The sequence below is a fragment of the Peromyscus eremicus genome, chromosome 16_21 (genome assembly GCF_949786415.1).
Source record: "Peromyscus eremicus chromosome 16_21, PerEre_H2_v1, whole genome shotgun sequence".
NCBI classification, from domain to species: Eukaryota; Metazoa; Chordata; class Mammalia; order Rodentia; family Cricetidae; genus Peromyscus; species Peromyscus eremicus.
The window spans coordinates 5,280,796-5,297,813 of record NC_081432.1 but is presented as its reverse complement, the minus strand read 5'-3'; the positions used below and the strand labels follow the sequence as shown (position 1 = coordinate 5,297,813).

The 17,018-nt window shown below is 52.1% G+C and overlaps 1 protein-coding gene across 1 annotated transcript in view; it reads right to left on the bottom strand.

Annotated features, from left to right (window-relative positions):
* Positions 1-1,548: 1,548 nt before the first annotated feature.
* The window catches only part of Pnpla1 (patatin like phospholipase domain containing 1), a 35,845-nt gene continuing 20,375 nt past the window's right edge, over positions 1,549-17,018 (bottom strand). Inside the window, exons 2-10 of the mRNA XM_059243882.1 lie at positions 14,728-14,960; positions 11,862-11,921; positions 10,682-10,891; positions 9,796-9,856; positions 6,703-7,350; positions 4,761-4,842; positions 4,511-4,513; positions 3,127-3,249; positions 1,549-1,786 (exon numbers count right to left, since the gene is read on the bottom strand). Coding sequence (XP_059099865.1) covers positions 1,549-1,786; positions 3,127-3,249; positions 4,511-4,513; positions 4,761-4,842; positions 6,703-7,350; positions 9,796-9,856; positions 10,682-10,891; positions 11,862-11,921; positions 14,728-14,960 — 1,658 coding nt within the window. The remainder of the gene's footprint in view (positions 1,787-3,126; positions 3,250-4,510; positions 4,514-4,760; positions 4,843-6,702; positions 7,351-9,795; positions 9,857-10,681; positions 10,892-11,861; positions 11,922-14,727; positions 14,961-17,018) is intronic.

Genomic DNA, 17,018 nt, shown 5'->3' with positions numbered 1-17,018 from the left:
TATGGACCTGGCCAGTACCCATCGTCCTGGCCTGTTTTTTAATAAAGTTTGCTTCAAATTTAGCTCAAAAATTGTGGCAATGGTCTTATTCTTGCCCGGTGGAATTAACAAGAACCATACACACTAGGAGCTTGGCTGGTGACCTCAGGAATGCAGGTCTCCAAGAAACTGCTTTTCTCATTTACCCCTCACGGTGAACTTGAACAAACCATTTTGGGGCTGCTGTGCCATGCCAGCTTGAGTGCAGATGTTTAATTTTACATGTCTCCCAAAGCATCACCCAAGGAGGCTGAGGATGTCTTCCTTGTGGGTCACGGTGACAGCCGCGTGAAAGACACTCTGCCCTCACTGGTGCTGGGGGAAGGGACATTTGGTCCTTGACATCTTTCACTGCTGCTCCACGACTCGGAAAGTCCATGGCTGCTAGTCTGCATGGTTGAGCCATATAGTTCCAGGGGGGAGGAGTTGAAAACACCCTGAAGCCCAGAATGCTGGTCAGGTCCCTCCCTTGGGGGATCCCAGAGAACAGCTTGGGGAGGGGGTCCCAGGGATGATAAATGGAGACTGCAGTGGGCTGGAGACTCTTCAAACAAAGAAACACACTGCAGTGCTGGGTGGCTCAGGGCGTCCCCTGGTCCCAAGACCAGCTGCCTTGGGTGGGAGGCTGGACCTGGGCTCCAGGTCACTGAGGTCTCTCCTGCTTCAGCCTAGGAGTTCTGTCCACCTATTCCCCAAGAAAAGACAAAGAGTCATCATTTCGAGCGTCCCCCCAACTAGGACATCCTGGCCTTAGTTCCACCGTGATCTCCTTTTCAGTGTCCCTCTGTGGTACTTGATCAAAACCTGGGATCTAGGATCATCCCGAAAGCCAGTTTAGGGGTTCACTTTATTATCCCAGACCCTTAGCTGCTCTGCAAAGGGGGTTCCCCATGAGGAAGTGATTTAAAGGGTGTTTGAAATGTTATTCAGTTTATAAAAGATTAATTGGTACTTGTTTTCCAGGGAGGTGGGGGTGGAGTTCCTGCTCAGTTCAGCTGTGTGGTTGGTGTACAATGCCGGGCATGGACGCAGGTGGATCTTACACATATGGGTATTCTTGGAGGTTATCTGTGTGCTTCTGTTCAGCTCTCTTCATTTTGTTTTGTTTTGTTTTTCTGAGACGGAATCTTGCTATGCAGCCCTGGCTGTCTTGGAACTTGATACACAGACCAGGCTGACCTCAAACTCACAGAGATCCACCTGCCTCTGCCTCCTGAGTGCTGGGATTGAAGGTGTGTGCCTTTACCTCCTCCAGGATCCCATCTTGCCTCTCTCTCTCTCTCTCTCTCTCTCTCTCTCTCTCTCTCTCTCTTTCTCTTCCTTCTTTGGTTTTGAGATAGGGTCTCACTGTGTAGTATTGACTGGCCTTGAACTTGTTATATAGACCAGGCTGGCCTTGAACTCACAAAGATGACCTACTTCTGCTTCCCAAACGCTGGGATTAAAGGCGTGCACTGCCGCCACCACCACCCGGCCCCAGCTGTCCTCTTAACACACAATTCACTAGAGTTAACTATTGGCTGTGCCAGGAAGGGAGGGAAGGGCAGAAATGAGGTCCGAGGACATGCTCCAGGTTGATACAGCCCTCCAGGACAGGAGAGGCAAGGTCACCCTTCGGAGACACCCAGAGGGAATCCATACCTCAGGGCAGCTGTATTCTTGGATCCGGTTGGGATGAGGCTTGTAGGTGACCCAAACTGTCTTAGAAGTGGAGAGTACAGGAAAGTCCAGTGGGCAAGGAGCAGACCTGGATTCCAGAAGCCAAGGACGCATTCGTGAAGGGAAACAGGAAGAGCAATTAGAGTTCCAAGCCATTTCACCTGCTGTGTGACCCCAGGGTAGCTGCTTGCCCTCTCTGGGAAATGACAAGATTTTTCGGAGCCCACCTCAGAGGTAAGTGTGGTGTAGATTTGCATCTTCATGGATAGGTTTCGTTGCTGTTTTAATTTCAAAGTTATATTTATTTATTTACGTGGTGACCACAGTTCCTTATTCAGGGGGTCCCAACTGGACCCAAAGATTGGGGGGTCCCACCAGCTCCTGGGTAACATTGCTGTGGGTGCAACAATCACGAGGGAACCTTGCACGTTGGCCCCCTGAACAGGCAGATGCCTAACTCGTTTGGTCTAGACACCTTCTGCAGCCAGTTCTGAGTCGACGGGTCCCGCAGATACGCGAGAAGAGGAACTACTGGACAGCTGCATAAAACACGAGTTCGTGAACCCGAGAGGGATGTGGAAGGAAAGTACGGGGTCAGCGAGATGGCTCAGTGGTTAGAGGTGTGTGTCTCCAAGGCTGCCACCCCGCATTCGGTCCCGGGAACCCACAGAAGACAAGGTCAGAGCCGACGCCAGAGCAATGTTCTTTGACCTCTGTGGCACGTACTCATGCATGTGCACAAGTGCGAACAGTAAATAAATAAATGTCAATAAAATCAATAAAAGTTTCTACCGAATGCACTAGAGAGTGCTTGTAAGCAAACAAGTAAGGTGTCTGCTGTCAGAGAGTGACATAAGCCAGACATGCTCATAATTCCAGGACCGGAGAGGAGAGCTGGAAGCAGGAGGGGATCGAGAGTTCAAAGTCAGCTTTAGCTGCACAGTGAGTTTGAGGCCACCCTGGTCTACACAGTGAGTTCTAGCCGGGTGGTGGCGGCACATGCCTTTAATCCCAGCACTCGGGAGGCAGAGCCAGGTGGATCTCTGAGAGTTCGAGGCCAGCCTGGTCTACAGCGTGAGATCCAGGACAGGCACCAAAACTACACAGAGAAACCCTGTCTCGAAAAATTAAAAAATAAATAAATAATAAAAATTAAAATAAAAAAAAAAAAAGCCGGAAAGCACAGAAGCTTCCCATAGCTGCAGGTGTCCTGGACCCATGATGCCCTTCCACCTGCTCTTCTTGAATGGCTTCCCATTCACAGGGTGGCCTGCACTGTCCCCTCACAGGCTTATGAGCCAGGTCACCCCTGCTTTGCAGGTCAGAAAATGGAGAGTCAGAGAGCCTAGATGTCCTAGCTGTAAGCTCTGAGCTTGCCCGGCACAGCAGGGACTTTCTGTCCATTAATCACAATTGTTGGACACTTACTGCATTTTGCTAGCTGGCTTCTTGGACCGAGGGTTTCTCTGGAAGCATTCTCTGGTGGCATTTGTCTTCTGTTTCTTCTTGAACATCTTTTTTGTCCTGTTTGAATCCACAGCAGGACTGTCCCTGGGCAAAGAACCAAGGAGGTGGTTTGTTATGGCATGAACAGCGTCTGCCATCATCAGAGTCCTGCCTCAGCTCAGGAGACTGTGGCACTGGCCAAGGCTGGAGTCCCCAGCAAACATTTCTGGTTATCCTTAACCATTTATCTGGGCAATAACAGGCCAAGGAGACAAACAGAGCTCAACCTTGTACCTACTAAACATGGATGCAAAGAGGTTAAAGTCACACAAACATAACACATACTGTCAAAGACATTTTAAGATTTATTTTTTTATGTATGTGTATGTGTGTCTATACATAAGTGTGCATTCCTGGAGACCAAAAAAGGGCAGCCGATTCCCAGGAGTTGGAGCTACAGGCTGCTGTGAGCTGCCCAATGTGGGTGCTGGGAACTGAACTCAGGTCAGGTCCTATTCAAGAACAGTTTGTATTCTTAACCACTGAGCCATCTCTCCAGCCACACACCCCCGTTGTAGAGATAAAATTATATGTAATGGGGGTACAGGTACATCTTAAGTTTGATGTGAAACAAAATACAAATGTCTAAGGAAGAATGCCCGAGAGCACGATAGCACACACCTCTGTGTCGGAACTCGGGGGGCAGAGGAAGGGTTCCCAGCTCACTGCTAGCCTGGGCTATGGAGTGAGACCCAGATCCAACAATAGAACAAAAGAACAGAATATTTCAACCCTGCTTTTCTAAAACACAAAGTTGAAGAGGGGCAGGGGTTGTCTTCCACTGGCCAATCCAACTGTTACCCAAACAGCAAGGGATTCTGGGAAATGTAGTTCCCAGGGATCTTTAAAAACCACAGCTCTCCAGGCCTGTCACGCCTGCAGAGATGATGGAGAGTGTGCCTTGCACAACCCAGACAACCGAGGCGTTCTCTCTCGGTGGGGCTCCTGCCGCTGTGGTAAGCACCCTGACAAAGGCAACCTAGGGCAGAAAGGGTTTATTTGGCTTACTCTTCCAGGTTATAGTCCACCACTGAGAGGAAGTGAGGGCAGCCTGGTCTCATCACATCATCAGTCAAGAGCAGCGAGCAATGAACGCAGGCATGCCTGTGCTCAGCCCTCTCAATCCTTTTCATCCACTGCAAGGTTGCAGTGCTGGGGTTCGAGCCATGCACCACCATGCCAGCTTCGAAAGGGAGATTCGAGAGTCCATCACACCATTGGGACTACCTGAGGCTAGGATGGTGTGCCTGTTAGGCCTTTCCAGCTGTGGCGTCACCCAAAACGAGACCCCGGACCAGGAGTGCACACACTCCCATTGCCCTAGAGCAGGGAGCATCCAGTGTGTGCGGGAGGGAGGCAGTGGGATGGCATCACCCCATCAATAGGCATGTGGCGCCTCACTGGGGGAGACAGGAGAGGGTGTGAAGGGTAGCCTGTTGCCCCACAGACTAGAAGAGCTGGGTGCTGCGTAGGCAGCCTAAAGGCGGAAACCTCACTCTGCTGGGCCCCTCCCCCCAGCAAGGGCAAGAACATGTCCTGAGGAAGGAAAAACTTACAGCAGAGGCTTCTGCGGGGCTTGCTTCCTGGTGCCCGGTGCTGCTGAGCCGGTCAGCCGTGAAGAGGCGGGAGGCCCTGCAGCTGGAGTGAACACACGGAGGTGTGAGGGGGATGGCAGGTAGGGGGTACTGGGTCGTTTTGTAAGTAACAAGTGACAGCAAAGACGCCAGATGTGGCACAGCGTCCCTCTAATCGCAGCACTCGGGAGGCAGAGCCAGGTGGATCTCTGTGAGTTCGAGGCCAGCCTGGGCTACACAGCGAGATCCAGGACAGCCAGAGACACAATAGTGAGATGTCAAGAAAAACAGTTTTTATAATTTCTTTTTTCTTTTTCTTTTCTTTTTCTTTTTTTTTTTTTTTTTTTGAGACAGGGTTTCTCTGTGTAGTCCTGGCTGTCCTGGATCTCGCTCTGTAGACCAGGCTGGCCTTGAACTCACAGATCCTTCTGCCTCTGCCTCCAAAGTGCTAAGATTAAAGACTATACCCAGCAAACATAGTGGTTTTTTTTTTTTAACTATGTTTTAAATTTTATGTGTATGTGTGTTTTGCCTACATGCATGTCTGTTGTGGAATATTTGACTATGTGAAGGTGTGTTACATTTGTTTATGCTGCATTTGTTTAACAACATAAAGATATGTGTTTAATTATGTAAAGATGTGTTACACTTCATTTCGCTTTGCCTACCTAAGGCTCCTGATTGGTCTAATAAAAAGCTGAAGGGTCAATAGCTAGGCAGGAGAGAGAGGGACAGGTGGGGCTGCTGGGCAGAGAGAATAAATAGGAGAAGGGGAAAAAAAAGAAGAGGAGGAGGAGAAAAGAGAGGGGGATGTATGGGGTCCTAAGCCAGGCGGCCGCCAGGCAGCAGACATAAGAAGCAGTGAAAGTAAGATATGCAGAAGGAAAGAAAAGTAAAAAGCCCTGAGGCAAAGTGTGGATGAAGAGAAAACAGGTTAATTTAAGTTAAAAGAGCTAGCCAGAAACAAGCCTAAGCTAGGTTGAGCATTCATCACTAGTAAGAAGTCTCTGGGCTGGAGAGATGGCTCAGAGGTTAAGAGCACTGGCTCTTCTTCCAGAGGTCTTGAGTTCAATTCCCAGCAACCACATGATGGCTCACAACCATCTGTAATGAGATCTGGTGCCTTCTTCTGGTGTGCAGGCATACATGCAGGCAGAATACTGTATACATAATAAATAAATAAATCTTAAAAAAAAAAAAAAAAGGAAGTCTCCATATCACGACTTGGGAGCTGGCTGGTGGCCTAAAAGAAAAGGCCTGGTATATATGTCTGTGTACATATGTGTGCAGTGAACTCTGAGGCCAGAGGCCATGTGGGTGCCGGGAGAGCAGCCAGTGCTCTTAACTGCTGAGCCATCTCTCCAGCCCCTCAATTATATTTTTTAGAGAGAATTTCTCACTGATCTGCCTAGGCTCACCAGCCAGTGAGCTCCAGGGATCTGCCTGCCTTCAAGACCCCAGTGCTAGCGTGTACAGACATGAGCTGCTGTACCCAGGTTTTATGTGGGTTCTGGAGATCAAATTTGGGGGCTCATGTGTTTATTTTTGTCAGTTAAACATTTGTATAAATTGTGTGAGTTCTAAATATAGATGGCTTACTATAGTAAAGTCTTTAATATCAATATTAAATTATTTACTTATTTATTTGCTTGTTTGTTTTTTTTCAAGACCGTTTCTCTGTATAACCTTGGCTGTCCTAGAACTCGATCTGTAGACCAGGCTGGCCTCGAACTAAGAGATTTGCCTGCTACCTCCTGAGTGCTGTGATTAAAGGTGTGCACCACCACTGACTGGTTTATATTTTTAAGGTTTATTTGATTTTATCCAGTCAATGGTGGTGCATGACTCTAATCCAACCAACTGGTGTTTCTCGGTCCCACATCGTTAATTGCTTGCCTAAGGGTCAGGGCAGGTGGAGTCACACCTGTGGGCTGCTCTGGGCCCAGCTCCTCCACAGGTGGCAGGGCAGGTGGTGGTGAAGGCCTGGAGGGCAGAATTCCAGGGGCTGCAGTGGCTTCATGGGAGTGTCTGAGCAGCAGTCCAGAATGACCGAGGGATTCAGGCGCTGTAGCAGGCATTGGGGATCCAGCCTTTGAGCTGTGTGTGTCTGCAGCTGACGGTGAGGTGTGCAACACCGGCAGCAGGTTTTTTGTGCCTTGGCCATGGTCGGTGGCCAAGTCCAGTTCATGGCCGCCCTTCACTCCTTGCTTCAGGTTTGGAGGTTGAAGATTCATTGGGCAAATGTCACTGGGACCAGTGGGCAGCCCCGACCTCATTACTGGGCATGGCTGGGGTGGGGCTGGGGTGGCCTGGGGTGACTCCCCAACCCCCCTGGCCCTGGATTCCGGTGTCAGCACTGGCGGGGAGGCTGGAGAATGGCCACCCTTTCTTTCCTCTTTGGGAGCCCCCTGTACACGGGGTTGTGAGGAGTCTTCATGGTGGCCCCTCTGGGCTGGGAGGCTCGGCTGATTTTGAGCTGGGGGCTCATGGCCAAGGGCGACCTCTATCTGGCAGTACACTTCCACCCTCGGGAAAATCACCCTCTTGCTGGGAGAGTCAAGGTACACAGCGTCTAGGAAAACCATAGCACATCAGATTGGATATTTGATACGCTCATAGTCTACTATGGGGTGTGTGCAAAATCTACATAAATCCGTTATGTGACCAGCTGTGGTGGGGCAGAGGGAAGAGACTGTAAGGACAGAGGACAGATTAAGGGGGATTTGGTAATAAGGAAGTGAGGGAAGGTGGGGGATCATAAAAGGGCTCCAGGAAACTTTTGTTTTCTTTTTTGAGACAAGGTCTCATGTAGCCCAGGCTGGCCTGGCCTCAAACTTAGTATATAGCCGAGGATGACCTTGAGCTTCTGGTCCCCCTGCTCCTGTCTCCCCAGTTCTGCGATTACCTCATGTACCACACTGTCGGATTTATAAGGTACTGGAAATTAAATCTAGGTTTTCATGCGTGCTAGGCCAGCACTCTGAGCCTCAGCCCCAGCCTCTCCAGAAAACCTTGGGGGTGAGGGGTGGTGCATGGGTAGGAGGACCTCGTGTGTGTGTGTGTGTGTGTGTGTGTGTGTGTGTGTGTGTGTCTGCTGGCCACAGCTGGGTGCAGACTGGCATCCTTCAGCTCCCTCCTGGTTTTTTATGCCACGGGGTTGATCCTGGGCCAGCGGCTTCCACTGCGGGAATAACTGGGTGGATGAGAGCTTTTGCAAGGGAGGGAGGGGAGAAAGGGGGTGGGGTCCAGGGTGTGATGACTGCCTCCCCCGCAATAATAAGCAATCTGAGTGCTTCCAAGTGGCGGGTAGGAACTCATAGTGAGGCTCTGGGTACCAGCGGGAATCTCCCAGTAGCTCCTGATCACATCCGGTGCCAACAGAAAAATCCAAGAGGCCTGGCGTGAGGGAGGAAGGGACTCGTGCGTGTGCGCTGGCGCCACCTGGTGGGAGGTGTGCACATCACAAGGAGCCTGGGACGAACCTGGGCTTCCTTGGCAGGGGGACAGGCACCTGCGAAGGTAGTTAAGCTGTGACCCAGGTGCAGAGAGGTGGGAGTCGCCTCCCAAATCTAAGTATCAAATCGTAGGATCTTCCTGACCTCAAGTCCCCGACAAACACCATCACCCAGGAGAGACTGGAGGGCTCCCCAGCTGGTGGCCAAAGGATACTGGCCAACCCCCTCATCCTCAGGCTCTGGGAGAAACAGGGGTGCATGACTCTGATGTGAAACCACCATGGATGTGCCTTTCGTATTCACAGTAAAACTCTCGGAGGTAGTCACTACCATTGCCCCCCCCCCACCTTTACAGATGGGGAAACTGAGGCCCCAGGAGATTCATTACTGAAAGCTCCGTAGCATGAAGGTGTCAGGAGCTGGGGTACAAGCCCTTCTTTATAAAACTAGCAGTGAGACTCAGAGGGCAGAAGTGATTTTTCCCAGACACACAGCTTCGGGGTGGGGCTGGGAACTACTTGTTTCCAAAACCCTGGGTTCTCTCTCTCTCTCTCTCTCTCTCTCTCTCTCTCTCTCTCTCTCTCTCTCTCCCTCCCTCCCTCCCTCCCATCATTCTGTTTTCTCAAGTCCCTGGATGCCTGGGTGGCAGTAAGGACCCAGGAGAAAGTAAGGAAGAGGTAAGGGAGCTGGAGAAGGCAGGAAGCCAATATGAAGAAAGAATGTATTTCTAGTGTACGTTACAGTATATATTATAGAACATATCATTCAACCCCGAGTTTCACCCCGAAATATTTCTTTTCCCAAGGTATCTTTTTTTAAGTCACAGAGATGTGTAGGCTTATCAGAATAAGGAATGCTTGGAACTCAAAGGCACGACACCGAGTGTTCGAGGAGACTTTGATAGAAAATTATGCAACTACCCTGAGATCACATGAGAAGGCTGGGCCAGGTTTGGTAAGCGCCCTTTGCCCTGGACTCCCTCCACCTGAAACCAGATTCTGAGGAGGTAACCCTGAGAACAGGTGCTCGCCACACCTTCACGGAGCCTGAGCGTTCTCCTCTGTACTTTTTCTGTTCATCTGATGAAGACTACAGGAGACCTGGGCTGGGTCCAAACCAGCAAAGGACAAGGGCTCTTCCCTTTGGTTCACTGGTTACAATGTCACTCAAATGTAACCAGTCACACCCCGGCTGGCCTGGAAGAAGCTATAGCCAAGGATGACCTTGAACTTCTGACCCTCTAGCCTTCTCTGAGTGGCAGCATCGACTTACGCACCACCCCTGTCTTACACAACGCTGGGGGCTGAACCCAGGCCTTTGGGCATGCCAGGCAAACACTCTACCAGCCGAGCTGCTTTGTTTTGAATTTCATAAATGTGTGTTTAGAAATAGCCTGAGCACTGACCCACATGTCAGCCCACAGCCACAGTGGCCTGTCTAGGGCAGGGCAGGCTGCCGGGTCCCCTCGTGCCCAGCTTTCTTGGCTATACCTAAGGAACAGTCTTCTACCCAGAATTCCATTCCCACCCCTTCCCTCCCTTCCCCAGGCCCCAGCTACTCACTCAGCCTCCGCAGGTATGAAACAGCGTCGTCATAGCCCCGATAGTAGTAATCCTGCAGGATCTACAGGAAAAGGAACGAGGCTGAGGCCACCAGGAGAGTCACTGTCCCCGCCCATAGCCACGCTCTGCATGCTGACACCCCCCTCCTACCCAAGGCCATGTCCACAAGCCCTGGGCTGCACTCTGTCTGCCCAGGAGAGCTGGGAAGCAATTGCTGACATGGTGGGGGTGGCAGCATGCCAGTCTCCCGCTGCCAGAGTGTCACCAACCTCCCTGCAGGAGAGCGTCGGTGTTTCTAGGGAACCAGAGATGGCACATCTGGGTCATAGGAAGGATAGTGTTTGGGGTCTGGGTTCAAGTCCCAGCGCTACCCTTCACTGGCTGTGTGGTTGTAACCATTCACAGTCTCAGTTTCTCTACCTGTCAAATGGGTATAATGGTGGTATCTTTGCAGAGGATGTTGGGAGGGGTGTGTGAGAGGTTTCCTCTACAAGGCTTTTTCTGAGGAGGGCTGATTGGAAACACTTTGGTCTCTGCCAACCACAGATTCTGCCGCGGGACTTTGTTTGTTTTGAGACAGGTTGGCATGTAGCTCAGGCTAACCTCGAACTCCCTGTGCATCTAAGGATGACTTTAAACTCCTGATCCACTTGTGTCCAGATCCCCAGCACTGGGATTACAGATGTGCATCCCTGTGCTCAGTTTATGCAGTACTGGGGCTCAAACCCAGGGCTTCAAGCATGCTAGACCAGCACTCTGCCAGCTGAGCCCTGTTCGTTTTTAGCAATCTTTTAAACATGGAAAAACCCTGGACCCTTTGAGGGCAGAGCCACAGCACCGGGGTCCCCTCTGATCCGGGTCCCACCCTGCCCCTCCTGTCTCTCACCACCAGGTCTGGGGGGAACAACGCATGTGTCATGCGGGTGATGTTCTCCAAGGAGAACTGGAAGGAGAAGTTGAACATTCGGAAGTCATGGAAGATGGCAGGGCAATCTCTCGGACAGATATCCTGCTGGCTGCTGAAGGTGGAGATGGTGATGGAGTCCGTCCAGAAGGCACAGGGCTGCATGCTCGTGAAGCCACCGTCAATGTACCTCTGTGGGGAAGAGACAGATGACACTCAACCAGAGAGGACATGGAGGACCTGCGGCCATGGGACATCAGGGCCACAAGACCTTTTGGGACCAGCCTTGAGGCTGAGGTCCCCAAGATCAATGGTGGGTGGTGTGGAGCAAGGTCACTTGCTGTGTCCACAGTAGCCTCAGGACTCCTAACCTACCGCTCTGACCCTGGACTGTCCTTCCTCTGCCATCCTGGTGATATGGGCCTCCATGTGGTGTCCATGGAGACCACGCCCCTCCCATGGCCTCACAGTGCACCCACCTCCAGCTCCTTTCTTTCAGGGTGGGGGTGGGGCTCCTGTCGGTTTCCTCTCCTATGAACTGAACAAGAGATGACCAGTACAGAGGCTCTGTGCCCCGTGGGAGCCTGAAAAAGGCTTGCTGACAGAGCACAATGTCTGGACCAGGGGTTACATCCCCACGACTCAGACTGTAGCCAGGAGACTGGTCAATGGTCACCTTGAGGCCAGCCAGAGGTGCAGAAGCCTGGCCTGCCCAGATCTTCTGAAGCAGATTATTTTAGGATTCCTCGGAGTTAATCATGGGCACATGGAAGCCTGTGACCACTGGCCCAGATGGCCCCGAAGGTCTCTCAGGCAGGGTCTCAGGTCCCTGCGTTCTGCGCACTGTCTTCTGGGAGAACGCGGCAAGCCTTGGAACCCTGACTTGCTGAGTCCTCTACAGGGTGGGTGGGTCTAGAGAAGGCCCTGAACCAACTAGAGGAAGCTCCCCTTAAAAACCCAGGCATCCGGGGTTGGGGATTTGACTCAGTGGTAGAACGCTTGCCTAGCAAGCGCAAGGCCCTGGGTTTGATCCTCAGCTCTGGAAAAAAAAAAAAAAAAAAAAGACAAAAGACCAAAAAACCAGGCATCTGTCAACATGTAGAAAATGTCCCTTCCCTTAGGGATGCCCCAGGATCTCAGCTCACCCAGTCACTCACCTCACCCGATACGTCGGGGGGATGAAGCCGCAGTAGACAGGAACAAAGCAGCTGCAGTACAGGGCCTGCGGAGAGACGGGCTGAGATGCCACAGGCCCTGGAGTAGGTGGTAAAGACACACAGGTGCCACTGGCCCCTGACCCCTACCGGTCCCCAGTTCCCTAAAGTAAGGGTACTGGCCTGGGACACCCAGTCTCTCATTCAATTCCCATGCTATCGTTAGTAGGGTCTTAGGTAGTCTACTGGGTTAGTCAGACCCGATGTCCTAAAGAGGGGGTGGCCTTGACATATCCAGGGGCTCTGCTGACCACCAGCCTTCCATGAACCTGCGGCTGTCCTGGACCAGGCCCTGGCCTCAAAGGAGGCTGAGAAGCCATCCTTGGGAGTGTGCAGTAGCAGAGAGGTGAAGGAGGTAAGCATGGCTGATGTGGTCCCAGAGGAGGAGACAAGGCAGGGTGGATGAAGGGACAGGAATATGGTAAGCAGCAGAGGCTAGACCGGAAGCCAGAAGGAATGGCTTGAAGCAGATGTGGCCTGGTTTGGGTGTGGTGAGCTGTAATGTCGAGGTAAGAGTGGGAGCTGGGAGAGGCTGGGAGGGAGACCACAGCCATGATAGCCGTGGGCGTGAGGGGTGTCCCTCCAAGAGTGGAGAACGAGTCACCTTAGGGGTCTGCTGCTTGTTCACCCCAACCCCTGGACTGGGCCAGGCTTGGGCAGAGGACGCGGAGAGCTGGACATAGGCTTGGGGAGTGGAGGAGAGTGGAGACAGGAGATGGACAGTCTCATGAAGGAACGCTGAGCAAAGCCAGGTCTGCTCAGTGGTCACAGCTGATCACTAGAGTCTGTATCCCAGAGCTCCAGCTCAGCACAGTGCCATCCACGTCAGGGTGGGTGTGAACTCATCTACGCAGGAAACTGTGGAGGGAAAAGTCAACCATTTTTTGTTTACTGACTTTTTTTTTTTTTTTGAGACAGGGTTTCTCTGTGCAGCCCTGACTATCCTGGATCTCACTCTGTAGACCAGGCTGGCCTTAAACTCACAGAGATCCACCTGTCTCTACCTCCTGAGTGCTGGGATTAAAGGCATGCACCACCACAGCCCGGCTTTTTATTTTTTATTTTTAAAGATTTATTTTATTTTATGTGTATGAATGTTTCACCAACATATCTGGGCACAACTTGTATGCCTAGTGCTTGTGGAGGTCAGAAGAGGGGGTCAGAGCCCCTGGAAATGTAGTTACAGATGCTTGTGAGTCACCATGTGGGTGCTGGGAACTGAACCCAGGTCCTCTGGAGGAGCAGCCAGTGCTCTTAATCTCTGAGCCATCTCTCCAGCCCCATTAATCCTTTTTAAAAATATTTATGCCATGTGGTGGGGGTGCACACCTTTAATCCCAGTAATGAGGAGACAGAGGCAGGCAGATCTCTGAGTTTGAGGCCATACTGGTCTGCAAAATGAATTCCAGGACAGCTAAGGCTACACAGAGAAACTATCTCAAAAAAAAAAAATAAAATAAAATAAAAAATAAAAATAAAAATAAAAATAAAAATAAATAAAAATATTTATTTTTATTTATGTGTATGTATATATGCATGTGTGTGTGTGTGTGTGTGTGTGTGTGTGTGTGTGTGTGTGTGCCCTGTGTATGAGTGCCCAAGAGGCCAGAAAAGGGCATTGGATCCCTTGGATCCCCTGGAGCTGGAGTTACAGATGGTGGTGAGCCACTCAATGTGGATTTGATGACTAAACTTGGATCCTCGAAACAACAGGTGCTCTTAAAAATGGCCCCCACCTTTCTAGACAGGGTCTCATGTAGCTCCGGCTGGTCTCAGCCTTGCTGTGTGTGGATGGCCTTGAACTTCTGATCACCTGTGCTTATATGTGGGGGTGGCACCCAGGGCCTCCTGCGGACTGTAGGCAGGAGGTAGGCAGACACTACCAACTGAGCTACAGCCCCAGCCAGATAATTCAATCTCTGTCAGGGCGCCTGAGGACCGAGCGGGAACATGGGTACTGTTCCTTATCCTTTCTAAAGCTGGAGGTACACTGAAACCCAGGTCTGGAGGTCTCTGGAGTTGGGGGGCCACCACTAGGCTTCTGAAACCCCAGATTCAGCCCAGAGGCCCTGCAGGGTGAAGGTAGAGGAAGGGAACATGGTGTGGAAGTCATCGGGCTGGTGGCGGACTCTGGCTGATGGCGGGCCTCTGTCTGTCACCTCCTGTGAAATTGCTCCTGGCAGAGATGCAGGCAGGAAGGAAGCAAAGAGCCAGGAAATCAGGGAAGGGAGGAAGGAAGGAGGCTGGGACCTAGCTGCACGGGGCTGGGACCCCCAGAGCTGCACCGGGCTGGGGCTGGGACCGTGCTGCACAGGGCTGGGACTGTGCTGCGCAGGGCTGGGACTGAGCTGCACGGGGCTGGGGCTGGGACCCCCAGAGCTGCACCGGGCTGGGCCTGGGACCGACCTGCACGGGGCTGGGACCCCCAGAGCTGCACTGGGCTGAGGCTGAGACCGTGCTGCACGGGGCTGGGGCTGGGACCCCCAGAGCTGCACCGGGCTGGGCCTGGGACCGACCTGCACGGGGCTGGGACCCCCAGAGCTGCACTGGGCTGAGGCTGAGACCGTGCTGCACGGGGCTGGGGCTGGGACCCCCAGAGCTGCACCGGGCTGGGGCTGGGACCGTGCTGCACGGGGCTGGGGTTGGGACCCCCAGAGCTGCACCGGGCTGGGCCTGGGACCGTGCTGCACAGGGCTGGGACCGAGCTGCACCGGGCTGGGGCTGGGACCGAGCTGCACGGGGCTGGGGCTGGGACCCCCAGAGCTGCACGGGGCTGTCCAGGGTCCCCCAGGGGAGGCACAGTCAGGGCCTTGCCTCGATGAGCTCCTCCTTGGACCTGTACTCTGAGACCACCACGTTCTCTCCGTCTGTGACTCTGGTGAGGCTCACGTGCAGCTTCCCGGTGGCGAACTTGTAGGAGTCTTCAGGCAGCACGTTGTACAAAAACTGTCGCATCATCTGTACCATCTTGCAGGACGGGGACAGAGGTCCCAGGAAGTACTTCTTCACCTCGGCCAGGCCCGCGTTCAGCACTCTGAGGTACTCCTCTGTGGAGGGAAACAGAGGGGAGGTACACCATGAGCCGGCAGGGTAAGACTAATGGGGGGGGGGGTGTTGGGGTCCACAGAGGTCTCCTAGTGAGATCCGAGCTTGCTTTACACAGCAGGGCTGCATAAGGGGATGATGACTTGACCACGTATGTCGTTACAGGTGTTTGGAATGTTCTGCACTTGGCTACGCTAGGGGGAGGTCTTTTGCTCCACCCCTCGGCATTCCTTTAAAAGCCCTTTAGAAGAGACAGAAGGGGCAGGTGGGTTTTGACCCAGGCCCTCCCGAGGCTATCCTGCATTTCTGTCTCTCTCCTCTATATTTCTATTTAAATATTTCTCACTTCTCCCTGCTCAAGAGTACCCTGGGGTAAAAAGTGGGAGCAGACCCCTCACGGGGGTGCCCTCAATGATGTCACCACTTCACCCCACAGCTCATAGGGACGAGGCCTGGGATCTACAAGCCTGGGGTACTCAGGAACAGGCCCGCCATTACGGACGGCACAGAGCCATGAAGGAGGAAGTCCCAGGTCTCCCACAGCTAGGGACCCGGGTGTCCTGCTTCTGACCATGTGTGACCACACAACAGAAACTTTCAGTGGCTAAAAGATATTTTCTCCCTGCAAACAGCATCCCCAGCCGCCTGTTCCCACGCCTGAGGTCCGCTACCAGGTGGGTTTCTGAGAGTCCCGTATGAGATTCTTTTTTTTTTTTTTGGCTTTTTTTCAAGACAGGGTTTCTCTGTGTAGCTTTGCGCCTTTCCTGGAACTCACTTTGGAGACCAGGGTGGCCTCGAACTCACAAAGATCTTCTGCCTCTGCCTCCCGAGTGCTGGGATTAAAGGAGTGTACCACCACCGCCCGGCTCATATGAGATTCTTATGCTTAGAGGCCACATACCCTGGACAGGCCTCACCCTCACTGAGTAGCAGAGGATGACCTTGAACTCCTGATCCTACTGTACCCCGCAATAGTGCTGGGATTACAGCCTGTGCCATGCTTGGTTTATGCTGAGCTGGGGAGAGAACCCAGGGCTTCATACATGCCGGGCACGAACTCTGGCAACTTAGCTCTAGTCCTTTTCTGACAAGCAGGTTGTATCAAATTTATTTTTATTCATGTGTAAGTATGTGCGTGTGTGTGTGTGTGTGTGTGTGTGTGTGTGTGTGTGTGTGTGTGCTCACAGAAGCTAGAAGAGGGTGTAGGATCCCCGCAGCTGGGAGACGTCCGACATGACTGCTGGGAACTGAACTTCCATCCTCTGCAAGAGCAGCAAGTGCTCTTTTTTTTTTAAAAAAACTTGAACTTTTTATAAACAAAAAAAATATGGAACGGTTCACGAATTTGTGCTCTTAACCAATGAGTCATCTCTCCAGTCGTACAACTATTATTTTTTCTTGGTGCCAGGGGTTGAACTCAGGGGCTTTGCACAAGTTAAGCCTGTTCTTTTTTTTTTTTTTTTTTTTTCGAGACAGGGTTTCTCTGTGTAGCTTTGCGCCTTTCCTGGGACTCACTTGGTAGCCCAGGCTGGCCTCGAACTCACAGAGATCCGCCTGGCTCTGCCTCCCGAGTGCTGGGATTAAAGGCGTGCGCCACCACTGCCCGGCGTTAAGCCTGTTCTTGACCACTGAACCACACCACCAGTCCTTCAACAAATGCCTCCTATGGAAAATTTTGCTGTAAGTTCCTGTCATGAATATGCAACAGGGACGTGTGCCGTCATGAGCTCACTCTCCTCCGTGGGAGGCAGCCAAGTGGAGGCTGCATGTGCAGCTCTGTCAGAGAGCTTATCAACGAGATCCGAGCGTGGGCAGGAAGGGCTTTCCAGCTCCGAGAGTCTGGCGTTCCGAGTGCCTTGCAATCGGTCGTTAGCAGACATACAGAGGAGGAAACTGATTTGCCCAACATCACACAGGACAATTTGGACACAATGAAAGGACAGTTTATTCCTGTCACATGTTATAGTTCACAGATTGTACGCCACTGGTCTAACCTTGGAGACCACTCTACTAATGCTGGAGTACCATTGTACAGATCTGGAAACTTAGGCAGGGTAAGT